Below are 11,638 nucleotides of genomic sequence, written 5' to 3'. Positions count from 1 at the left end.
CTTTTCTGAGAGGTGGTCCACTCTGGGGAGGCCAGGGAGCTCCAGGCCAGGTGTGAAGCCTGGAGGAGCCCTCGCCCTGCAGCTGGCCCCAGCCTCGCCCTCCTCTTGTTCCTCTGTGCCCTGTGGACACACAGAAGCTTGTCTGCCAGCCTCTCTCCCTGCCTGGAGCTCACGGCCACCAGCAGGGAGGTGCCACTTACTCCCCAGCCTCCCTCCTCGCCCTTTCTGCATCATGCCAGCACTCAGGAAGCCAGAACAAGGAACCCCAAACCAGAGGAGAGCAGAGCAGCGCCCCCCAAGCTTCCCAATGATGACAACGGCTGGGGAAGGGAACTGGGGCTCCTGATGCGCCGACTGTGGGCTGTGGGAGAACAGAATGACTATTCAAGGCCCCTCCTCAGAATTCTTTATTCCTGAAAAGGGAAGGAAGGTCGATGGGCCTGGAAATGGGGGAAACGAAATGTGGCTTGAACGAAGATCCTGACCCAGGACTCTGTGTCAGCTCAGGAAGGAGCGGCAGGCTAGCCCCAGGGCCCGGGGATCTCAGCCTGGAGTCCCGGAGCTCCTGGAATCCCTCGTAGATTCTGCGTCCCCGTGAGTGTGTGCGTCCTCCTGGGGAGAAGGTTCGTAACCTTTGCCATCTTGCCAGAGGGCTTCGTGAGCCCAAAAGTGTGAAGAAACCACTGCCCTGAAAGGAGAGGGAAGCCTGCAGACGTGTTCATCCCTGGGGGGCTGGTCTTGCCTCTGGAGCCGGGTGTCTGCTTCCACTCACTGCGTCCTCCCCAGCAGCTGCCTTCCTGTCTCTGGTGGGCCAGGCGGGAGCACAGAAGTGGGTTCCCCACACACGCACCATCGCTGCTACCACAGGAGAGGCTGGGCAGCCAGGACCACCTCTTCTCTGGCTGTAACTCCCAGCAATCCCGGGGAGATTTTCCGCCAAGGCACAAAGTCTGTCTCCAATTCCAGGCTCCATCGGACCCTCTGCCTTCACCTCCCGAGGTAGGTCTTCTTAGGGGACATGTCCTCATGCTGGGGCGCAGGCCCAGGGCCCCATTCCAAGTCTCTGTGTCAGAGGTGCCCTGCACACTGCCCAGAGCTCCTGACCACTCCACATCTGTGCATAAAGACAAAGAGACCAGAGTCAGGTCTGGGGTGGAACACAGCCCCGCCCAGCCCCCACCTGGCCCCCACTCAGCCAGTGCTAGGAGGGAGCAGTCATGGGCCCCCTGCACCCAGTTCAGAATTTTGCATCCTCTTAGCCCCTACCAAGCACCCCCAGGATTATAATCCCATTTACCAATGAGACATCGTGGGTTCAGGGTACTTGGTGACTTGGTTCCAGATGTCCTGGGTCCCGACTTAATCTCTTAATCTCCACCACTAAGCACTAGTCCACATTGCAACAGCCACCTACGGGCGGCAGGCAGAGGACAACTGATCCCCGAGAAGCCACATGGCTCTAAGGAAAGGAGGAGGGGCAGAGACGGGTCTCCAGCACTGAGCACCAGCCTGGGTGTGGAGCAAGGGCCCTGTGGAGGCAGGTCCTCTCCCAGCCCCCAGCTGCCTTCCTCCCAACCCACCACCCAGGAGGCCACGTCCCCTGCAGACACCCATATCTCCCACCAACGCCCCTGCCCATCCTCCTACTACATGGTCCCGCTTTCTCAAAGCCACATTTTTCCCACCTGTAGTAGCATCTCTTAATGATGGTACAGGAGAGATACAGGGTCTTGGGGTCCAGAATTCAAAATGAGGTCCAGGCTTGCACTGCGGCACTACTAACTCCTATATGTGACTCAGGGCCAGCCTGGGGAGCCTCACTTTCCTTGTTGACCACATGGTGGAGAAACCCAAGCATCAGCTTGGAATCTGAGGCCTGGGGACAGGTCATGGCTCGCCCCTTTCTCACTGCCTGACTTTGGCCAAGCCGCTCAGGGGACCTCAATTCCCTTGCCCAGACGACCCCAGGACCCGGGTCCTACTTCCATCTCTCCTCCATGCCTCTAGTTGTCCTTGAACTGCACTTGTGCTCACTGGGCTCTTTCCATTAAATATTTTGGTGTCCCCTCTCCCTGCCACAAATCCTTTGTAGGGCAAATATAAGCCTCCAAGTTCAGACACCCACCTTAGAAACCTTCCACACTCTATGGAAGGTTCTATGTTCCCTATGAGTCCCCGGGACCCAGCTCAAACCATCAAATTGCCCTGGGTGTCGCCAGTCACCTCCCCACCCCCAGAACACTTTCAGTCTGTCCCCTACAGTAGCCGGAATCACCCTGTATGAGCACCCCAGGGACAGGGCTGTGCTCCTCCCAAGGACCCTACTCAGCACACGGCTTGGCACACTGGGGCACTCAATTAATGATGTCACCTCCTCTTATCTGCTAAACTTAACAGTCCTCACAACATTCCCGGGAGGAGGAGGCCCTCCTCATCTTTAGCCCCTACTTGTAGATAAGCAAACTGTGTCATGAAGTGAAATGACTTCTCAAAGGCACTAAGTAGGAAGCACTTGTGCCAGGAGACCTTGGGGCTGGGGGAGGCCTGAGGATTGCGGAGAGTGTCCTCTCCGGGTGGCTTTCCATTCTGGCATTCAGGGAACGAGGATCTAGTAAGAAGACAGTCCTACACCTAGAAGCCCTGTCTGCCCCACCCTCCCCACGTGACCCCCCAACAAGACCGAGAGGGCTCTGGCCAGCGCTAGGTCTCACCTGCTCTAAGCTGGGTGTGCCTGTGGAGGAAAACCAACACTGGGGCCCAAAGCAGCCGGGTGCAGCCACCCGGAGGGTCCTGGAGGATGAGAGGAAGGCGGCGGCCCAAGCCCGGCAGAGGCCCACTCCTTTTGAGAGCCCCCCCCACCCCAAGCCAGCCCTCACGGTCTCCCAGGATCCCATCCAGACAGGGGGCCCCAGCCCAGCGGCATTTCCAGGGGTCACAGATGCGGCTCTGGGGCGGGAAACAGTCGGCGGCGGCGGCAGGTTCTGTGGTATCAGAGCACGCGGCCTAAATGGGCCGCCTGACCCTCGGGCCCGTGGCCGTGGCTGCGCTGGTGGGTCTTGAGAGAGCCCTCGCGCGCGAAGCTCTTGCCACAGCGGGCGCAAAAGTAGGGCCTGCGCTCCCCGAAGACGCCGGGGCGGCGCGGGTGCGGCGCGGGCATGCGCGCGTGGGTGCGCTGGTGGTTGAGCAGGAAGCGCGGCTCGCGGAAGCAGCGGCCGCACTGCGCGCACTGGTGCGGCTTCTCGCCGCTGTGGATGCGCTGGTGCGTGAGCAGGTTCTGCTTGAGGCTGAAGCAGCGCCCGCACTCGGGGCAGGGGAAGGGCCGCTCGCCCGTGTGGGTGCGCTGATGCACCTCTAGGTTGTGCTTGACGCTGAAGGCCTTGCCGCACTCCGGGCACACGAAGGCGGCTGCGCGGCCCGCCCCGGCGTGCGCCTTCTGGTGCCGCACCAGGCTGGGCTGCTGGGCGAAGGTCTGGCCACACAGCGGGCAGCGGTGCGGCTGCTCCTCTGCCGGGTGGTGGATGACCAGGCCTCGATCGTCCCCCAGGCCCTCCTCCCCGTCCCCCGTAGGGGACCCGTCCCCGGAGGATGCCAGCTCGGTCATGGGCACGTCCGGCTGCAATCACCGGCCCCTGAGGAGGCAGAAGCAGAGAGAGGAGTCAGAGGGCACCCGAGGGTCGGCCAGCCCCCAGCCTCAGTGCCCATCACTCCCCAATCCTGTTCGAGCCAGGGTCTCCCTGCTGGAAAGTCCTTCTTTCTTCTCTACCCCTTAATCACATCCTACCCCTCCTTCAGGCCTTTCTCAAATGACACCTCCTGCTAGAAGCCTTCCTTGACCCCTCCAGCTTCTTTTGAGCCACGTGGCCCAACCCTGTGACCCTCATGCATCACACAGCACACGGATCGGTCATGCCACCTCTGTCTCCCTAATCTGTGAGCATCTTAAGGACAGACCTGCTTCCTTTTATGACCCACATCAAATGTTGTGCCTACCACACAAGGCATGGAATAAATGCTGATGAGTAATACTCAGGGGCTTCCAGTCTTATAAGTTGTCCTGAACCCGGGTGCGCCTTATCCCTCCAACCAGAGTCTCAAGGAGGAGGGGAGGGACAGACATCCCCAATCTGGAGGGAAGGGTGGGGTCAACAGTGGTTTAAAGATATTTTTGCAAAGCTTAAAAGAAGAAACAAAACAAAAGCCCTGTAAACTTGAAAGTAACCTCAGTTAAACATTAAAGGCAGCAGCTCTTTGTTTATCAAAATGAGGCATGCCTGTAAAAGGTTTGCAAGTCACTGAACCACAGTGTAAGCTCGCAGGGGGCGGGTCTCAGCTTGATTCCTCTTGGCATCTCCCCAGGAAAGCCTGGCCCAAGGCTGAGGAACACTCTCAGCTCAACAAACACCCCCAAGTTCAGTTCCATCTCCTTCACACTGCTTCTCCTAAGGATCCTCTTTCCCAGAGCACTGTGTCCCTCTTAAATTGTTGCCCACAACAGCCCCGAGGAAGGGGCAGGCTTATTGAACCCTAGTTTATAGATGGGGAAACCAAGACTCAGTGAGGTCGACTTACTTGCCCAAGGTCGCCCAGCAAGGTGAACCGGGACTAGACTGTAAATTTCCTCATTGTCAAAAGTTCTTCTCAATGTACTAGCTGCTCACCAGCTAAGTGCCCCTCAAAACACACACACAGAAGACCACCACTCTCCTGGCCACCACAGGTCATCAGGACCCAAAGGACCACTGCTTTTGTGGGGCGCTGTCTGTGGCCAACACCCTCACGCCTCCCTAAATCCTGGGCTCCAGCTTCTGCAGAGCACTGAGGCCTGCTTCAAGGGGTCGAACTGACCTCTCCCCATGCTATCCCCCACCCCTATCAGGGAAGCCTCCTGGCCCTTCACCTGGACCTCCATGCAGGCCTTCTCCACACTTGCAGATCTCCCTGCTTACCACCGCCTCAGTGGACCTACCAGCAGAGTGGGGTCCCAGAGGCACCCCCTCTGTCTCCCCCTACCCTCAGGCCCCCGGTGGAACACCACTCACCCCGGGGATGGGGACAAGGACTACTTGCAACAGACCCCACCCCCAACTCTTTCCCCAGGCAGCTGCACGGATGTTTGCAAAGACAGATCATCTCTGTCCCCTTGGGCCAATCTCAGCCTGGCCTTGCCTCTGAGCCGCCTCCCCACTCCCCCAGCTACACCCCTGGCCGAGGGCCCCGCCCGCCGAGAGGGTCTCAGGCCACGGTCCCCAGTCTCTCTGGCGGCAAGTTCCTCCATCCCATCCCGCACTCACAGCCCAGGCGGCGCCCCAGGTCCTCCGGCCTCCAGCAGTGGCTCTTTCCTCGAGTCTGCGCTGCTCAAGGCAAATACGGTAACTCTCCGCAAAGCCTGCGGGGGCCCCTTCTGCCTCACCCCAAGAAAGACGGCCAGCCTCCAACACCGCTCTTCTTATCAGATCGCGGCGTGAATCGGAAGAGCTGACCCCACCCACCCGAACCCCCGCACACAACCTTGCCAGCTCCTCGGGCCAGAGCGAGATCCTGAAGAAATATGGTAAACTCTGCGTCGCAACCCCACCCCCACGAAAATATGTAGGCCTCCCACTCTGCTGCAGCAACCCACCCCATTCCGCTGCAAGCCCTGGCTCCCTTAGGGAATTCGTGCAACCCACCCCGCTCCCGCAACGCTGAGGGGGTGGGGGGGTGGGGGACCACGCTACCCCGGATAAATACGTAATTAAGTCGCGGCGCTCGCCACTCCCGGAAAGGGTCTGCGCGGCTCCAGGAAAATACGGTAGCGCGCCCGCAGTGACCCGCCCCCAAGGGTCCGGCACCGGCCTGGGTAAATACGGTAACCTCCCTCCGCGGCCTCCGCCCCGGACCCGGCCCGGGACTCGCGAGGCGCCGCCTCCCCGCAGCCCGCCGCTCCTTCGCAGCGCCGCAGCCGCCAACGTCGCCGCCGCCGCACAGCAGCCCCGTGAGGCTGGGAGGTCTAACTCGCCCACAGCCTGGCTGGAGCACCGAGGAGGGCTGCGAGCGCGGCTCCCGCCCGGGGCAAGACAAGGAACCAGGCGGGGGACCGGGGGTAGGGGCTGTCAGGACGCCTAGGCGGGCGGATCGCCCCAGGTCCCCTTGTCCCAGCCATTCCCGGTTCAGGATTCCCTGAGGCCCCGCGATTCAGCAGTTAGAGCCACAGCCTCGCCTCCCTCATCCTACGGCTGTGCTGTGCTTGGTCGCTCAGTCGTGTCCGACTCTTTGCGACCCCATCCATGGACTGTAGCCTGCCAGGCTCCTCCGTCCATGGAGCTTCTCCAGGCAAGAATACTGGAGTGGGTTGCCATTCCCTTCTCCAGGGGGTCTTCCCCCACCCAGGGATTGAACCGGGGTCTCCCGCAGTGCAGGTGGATTCTTTGCCGTCTGAGCCACCAGGGAAGCCGAGCTACCCTAGTCAGGCCCACAGACTGGCCCCAGCGCCTGAGAAGCCGGGTCTGGGGGCGCTGGAGGGACAAAGCCTTTCCTTGCAAAAGACAGAAAGGTGTGAACGCAGGAAGCTGCCCCACCCCCACCCCCGGGGAACCTTTCTGAGCAGGGGCTTCATGGGTGGGAGACAGAGCCCAGTCTACCATCAGGTTATGCCATCAGGATGACTAGATGACTGGGTGGAATAGAAGAGATACTTATTCCCCTACCATCCCATCCTTCCCACAAAGGAGCCCATTACAGTCAAGCTAAAGACAACCCATACAAGAGTCACTTGTAACACCCGGGGGAGGCAGCTGATGTGGACAGAGCTGGGCTGAATTCCAGCTTCCAAATGTCGCTTAATAATACACCTTACCTAGACATTACTTCTCTCATTACAAAGCCCTTTCCCATGTATTATCTCGCGGGAGCCTTCCAATAACCAGTGCTGGCTGACCTATACAAGTGTTATTATCCCATTTCATAGATAGGAAAATAAAATAAAATTGAAACACAGAGTGGCTCTGCCAACACCCCACCTCCGCCTCTCCCCGTCCCCCCTTCCCCACTGCTCCATGTGGCAGAGTCCAGGTGGAAAGGCAGGCCCAGCTCCCTCTCCATGGCATCACCCTGGTCCCTCAGCGGAGAAACAGAAACTGTGCGGACCAGGATTGGAAGGAATAATCTCATCCCAAAGGGGAAAATACCTCCAAATTTACATTTTACAGATGAAGAAACTGAGGCTGGAGAAGGAAAATGATTTTTTAAATTAAAAGTGCTAGAGGAACATTCTGGGCTTCCCAGGTGGCACTAGCGGTAAAGAACCCCGTCTGCCAATGCAGAGACTCAGGTTCAATCCCTGGGTCAGGAAGATCCCCTGGAGGAGGACAAGGCAACTCACTCCAGTATATTCTTGCCTGGAGAACCCCATGGACAGAGGAGCCTGGCGGGGGGGGGGGGGGGGGCGGTGGACACAAAAAGTCAGACAAGACTGAAGCGACTTAGCATGCGTGCATGCACGCACGCAGAGGAATATTAGTTGGCCCTTTCTACCCTGGCCCTCTGCAGCTGCCGGGTGGAAAATACTACTAGGATTCCGGAAGGCCCAGGCAGGGCTCCTTACAACAGACAGTGGATATGGCTGTTGGGGTGGCGTTATCCCTGATGAAGGCTTCTGGGAGGCATGAACCCCCCAGCCTCAGGAGGTCCCCCCCGCAGCCCTGCAGGCACCCAAGGTCCCTTCTAGGGCCTGGGAAATGAATTCCAGGTGGGGGGGTCCATCTGGGAGTAAAACCAATCCCTCACTCCAACACCAGCTTTCACAGCTCGCCCCGTGGACCAGTTCATCCCAGCAGGTCCCCCCTTGGGTCACTCTCAGCCTCTGACAGACCCACCCCATCCACACTGCTCCAGTAGCCCCTCACTGAGGTTTGTGGACCTCCCCAGAGGAGACATCCCAAGGAGATTGGTATTTCAAATACAGTCAGTGGTGGGGTGAGGGAGGAATTCTGAGAAAGCCAAAGACGTTAAGCCACCAAGGTAGATGTTTACTCCAGGGCCAAGTGTAGCTCTCCCATGGCATTGACAAAAGGACCCTCTAACCACTGACGATAACCCACACCCACACCCCACCTGGCCCGTGGACTTGGTTCATGAACAGCCACGCCACCCAGCTCTCTTTGGTTGCAAACGTCACCAGTCAGAGCGACCAGCTTTCATCTCTCCCACAGGCTACAGGAGAAATGGGAACACTTAGGAAACGACCAGATTCCTCAAAAGCAAAATAATATACCTCAGGACGTCACCCTTATTTTTAGCAGCTGTGCCATATTTCCGGGTAAGCTACACTAACATAGAAAGGGAAGGAACACAGCCAGGGGGTCGGGGAGGCAGACACCACCACCTAAAACTCCTTGCTCTCAGTGGAATGCCCAGGGCTCCGGGAAGCCTCCTTCTTCGGCCCTGCCTGTGTGTGTGATTTCTGCTGACTCACTTCACGTCTCTGGTTTCATACACATACACCCCCGCACACATCTCCTGCTGCCGTTGGCATGTGCTGTCGTGAGCACAATAGAATGGCAGCGAGGAAGTATTCTGCAAACTCAGTCACGCTTCTCCGTCCAGGCAGGGCCAGGGGCTGGCATGGAGATCCCCACCACTCCGCGAGGCTCATGTGACAGCTGGACTCTGGACCCTAAAAAAAAAGGCCCAGGCTGCTCACAGCCAAGAACAGCTGGCCCGTGAGCCCCCTCTGGGTAGAGGCGTGTCCAGCTCAGTTGAGTCCTGCCCAGGGCCCTATATTCCCTCCCTCCCCCACCTTTGGGGCACACTGGCTGGACCAGTGATCCCCCTGACTCCCCTGGACACATGTTCTCCCTCACAGAGGTTAGCCTGGTCATCCTCTGGCTCCCCCAGCTCTGGGCTGCAGCCCCAGTGCTTCTGCACTCAGTTCAGTGACCATGCCACCGGCCTCCATCAGCTCATCCCATCTCCCCAGATTGAACGGAGATCCCTAACCTCCCTCTCCAAGGGGACTTAGCTCAGTTTGGTTTTCCCACCAGGTCACAGGCTTCAAAGGGCAGGGACTGTGTTCTCAACGTCTCTGTATCCCAAGAGCCCAGCATATCATAGACCCTCAGTCAGTGTCTGCTGAATGAATGAATGCACGTCTGCCAATTACACCTGGTGGGGGCGGGGCGGGCCACGGCCAGCAGGCGTGCTGATGTGATGTGTAAGGGGTGAGGGACTGCAGGCAAGTTACAGCCCCAGCCATGGCTCCAAAGGCCAGGAGGCACTGCGAGACCTGGATGGTGCTGTGGGGCTCTGGACACAAGGTCTCATCTGCTCCCATGTTCTTTTTCCTTGAAATTAAAACCCAAGATGTGACCTAGGACATCCATTCGACCCCTAAGCTTGCAGCCTGCTTGATACCAGCTAATTTCTATGGCAACTGAGCTCTGTTTGGGGAAAATGTTTTCTTCTCTTTCCATGGTATGACTTCCATTTCTACAAATGCCGGGCAAGTAGCCAGACATGGGGGTCATTTTTTAAATGACAACAGCAATCATTTATTGACTGAGTGCTGTGTACCAGGAACCCATACTACATGCTCCTAGGTGACTTGGAGCACCTAGGTGAGCTCCTAGGTGACTTGCCCAAGGTCCCCCAGCTTACATGGTTAAGGCCAGAAGTTAGCCCCAGAACAGAATCTATCCGCTATTTCTAACAACAAAAGAAAGCTCTTTTTAGACTGGGGTGAGAGATGGGGACAAGAGAAAACATTTCTACTTCTTCTCAATAGGAGCATTATTCCTAGGGCTGTACTGTCCAATAGCCACATGTGGCTCTTTACATTGAAATTAACTAAAATCAAGTAAAATGGAAAATTCATGTTTTCTGAGGTCCTCCACCCCACCAGCTACAGTTAAGTTCTCCACAACCACACATAGCTGGTAGCCATGGCATTGGGGGGCACAGATGTACAACATGTCATCATCACAGAAACTTCTTCTGAACAGTACTGGTCTAGGGCCCCTCCCCCTCCAGATCTGGGAGACTCTGGTCTCTTTTTAACCCAAAGATCAACCTATGCTGGGATCATTCATTTCCCTCTGTCTGCTGGGATCATGTAAAAGCCTACTGTTTTCAGCCCCAAGGACTCCTCTTGCCAAAAGGTCAAGGCTATTTCTTTAGCAAACCCAAACTACTTTAAAAAAGAAAAATTAAAAAGCTCAGCAGAGGCTCCACTCCTGCCATGCACTCCTGGCCTAGTCTCTGCTGGTCCTCCTCTCTCCCCTGGTCCCGGGACAGCTCCCTGGGGCTGGGCAGTGAGGAACCACACTCTCCCAAGAAGGCTGCCATCTGCCCGGCTGAGTCGAAGCTCATGCTGCTTGCCAAGGACAAGCATTTGCCCAGTACCTAAGTCATTTGTCATAACTCCCAGCCTGCTCCTAACAAAGGACACAACGATGCTGTAGGCAGTTCCTGGAACCCCACCCCACCAAACTCATCTGGTGTGTTGGAAGCTTGGCCCCGGGTCCCCACCGCAGACTTGCACTTACCTGGCTGTGGATAGTATAAATAAGTCTTTGAAGATCCTGATTTATTTACTCATGGTTGTTTTCTGTTCCCCCACGCAAGCCTTTAATCTCAGCATGCTCTGGAACATTTTGAACTGTAAAACACGAGGCCAGGTCTGATCTTCTTGTCTTTGATTTTATGGCGTGCCTCTTCCTAAATTTTCTCTGACCTAGTTTGATTATTTTTAAATGAAAGGGAATTAAAAATTGAAGCTGACGATGCCAGACCTCCCTTGGAGAAGCCTGAGCCTTGTGAAGGTGGAAGAGGTTTAGGCTAACAGGAAGTCTAGGACCTACCATCCACTTGCAAGGGCTCTTGGTGAACTAGTCCCACCATCCCCACCCACTCCCCTATATCTCTGTCCTGCTCAGTTCACAGCTCACAGTGAGATGGCAAATAAGAAAACCTTGTTGGGAGAGCCAGGGCTGGGAATGATTTGTTGAAGAATTAACTGTATACAGATTGTTCCAAGCTATGTATCAAAATGAACTCAAGAGCAGGGACTGTGACTGCTGTAGACTAAACTGTGTTCCCCAAATTTGTATATTGAATTCCTGACCCCCAGTACGATGGCATCTGGAGATGGAGCCTTTGGGAGGCAATAGGAATTAGGTCTAGACAAAGTCGCTCGAATACTTAGGCCACCTGATGCGAAGAGCCGACTCACTAGAAATCACTCATCAGCATCACCTGATGCTGGGAAAGATTGAAGGCAGGAGGAGAAGGGGACGACAGAGGATGATATGGTTGGATGGCATCACTGACTCAATGCACATGAATTTGAACAAGCTCCAGGAGATGGTGAAGGACAGGGAAGCCTGGCGAGCTGCAGTCCACGGAGTTGCAAAGAGTGGGACACGACTGAGCGACTGAACAGCAACAACAAAAGTCATGCGAGTGAGGTCCGCCTGGTGAGATGAGTGTCTAAGAAGAGGAAGGGAGAGACCAGGTCCTCCTTCTCTTTACTTTTCCCTCTCCCCCTCCATCCCACCACGTGAGTACACCAAGAAAAGGTGGTTGTCTGCAAGCCAGGAAGCAGGCCCTCACCAGGAAAAGAACCTGCCATCTCCTTCATCTTGGACTTCCAGCCTCCCAGACT

At 56.7% G+C, this 11,638-nt stretch overlaps 1 protein-coding gene and 2 long non-coding RNA genes across 5 annotated transcripts; 1 reads left to right on the top strand and 2 right to left on the bottom strand.

Moving 5' to 3' along the window:
- Positions 1-389: 389 nt before the first annotated feature.
- LOC123466105 lies at positions 390-2,705 on the bottom strand. The gene is made up of 2 exons (XR_006641343.1): positions 1,298-2,705; positions 390-1,114 (listed from the first exon to the last, which is right to left on the bottom strand). It is a non-coding gene; the product is annotated as an uncharacterized LOC123466105 (long non-coding RNA).
- A 132-nt stretch (positions 2,706-2,837) lies between these two features.
- Positions 2,838-5,430, bottom strand: LOC112586667 (zinc finger and SCAN domain-containing protein 2). Of its 2 annotated transcripts, none has more exons than XM_025292121.3 (2): positions 5,292-5,430; positions 2,838-3,629 (listed from the first exon to the last, which is right to left on the bottom strand). In XM_025292121.3, the coding sequence occupies exon 2, from the start codon at positions 3,599-3,601 to the stop codon at positions 2,990-2,992; it is 612 nt and encodes a 203-aa protein (XP_025147906.3). In that variant the 5' UTR covers positions 3,602-3,629; positions 5,292-5,430; the 3' UTR covers positions 2,838-2,989. The 2 variants fall into 2 exon arrangements, with proteins under 2 accessions (XP_025147906.3, XP_025147899.3); XM_025292114.3 differs by lacking the exon at positions 5,292-5,430 and adding an exon at positions 4,570-5,182.
- On the top strand, positions 5,228-11,298 carry LOC123334851. Of its 2 annotated transcripts, XR_006553007.1 has the most exons (4): positions 5,228-5,369; positions 5,454-5,551; positions 8,190-8,296; positions 9,021-11,298. It is a non-coding gene; the product is annotated as an uncharacterized LOC123334851 (long non-coding RNA). The 2 variants fall into 2 exon arrangements; XR_006553006.1 differs by having other exon boundaries at positions 8,190-11,298.
- The last annotated feature ends 340 nt before the right edge of the window (positions 11,299-11,638 follow it).

The sequence above is a fragment of the Bubalus bubalis genome, chromosome 8 (genome assembly GCF_019923935.1).
Source record: "Bubalus bubalis isolate 160015118507 breed Murrah chromosome 8, NDDB_SH_1, whole genome shotgun sequence".
In the NCBI taxonomy this organism is placed as follows: Eukaryota; Metazoa; Chordata; class Mammalia; order Artiodactyla; family Bovidae; genus Bubalus; species Bubalus bubalis.
This window is presented reverse-complemented; position numbering and strand designations above follow the sequence as displayed.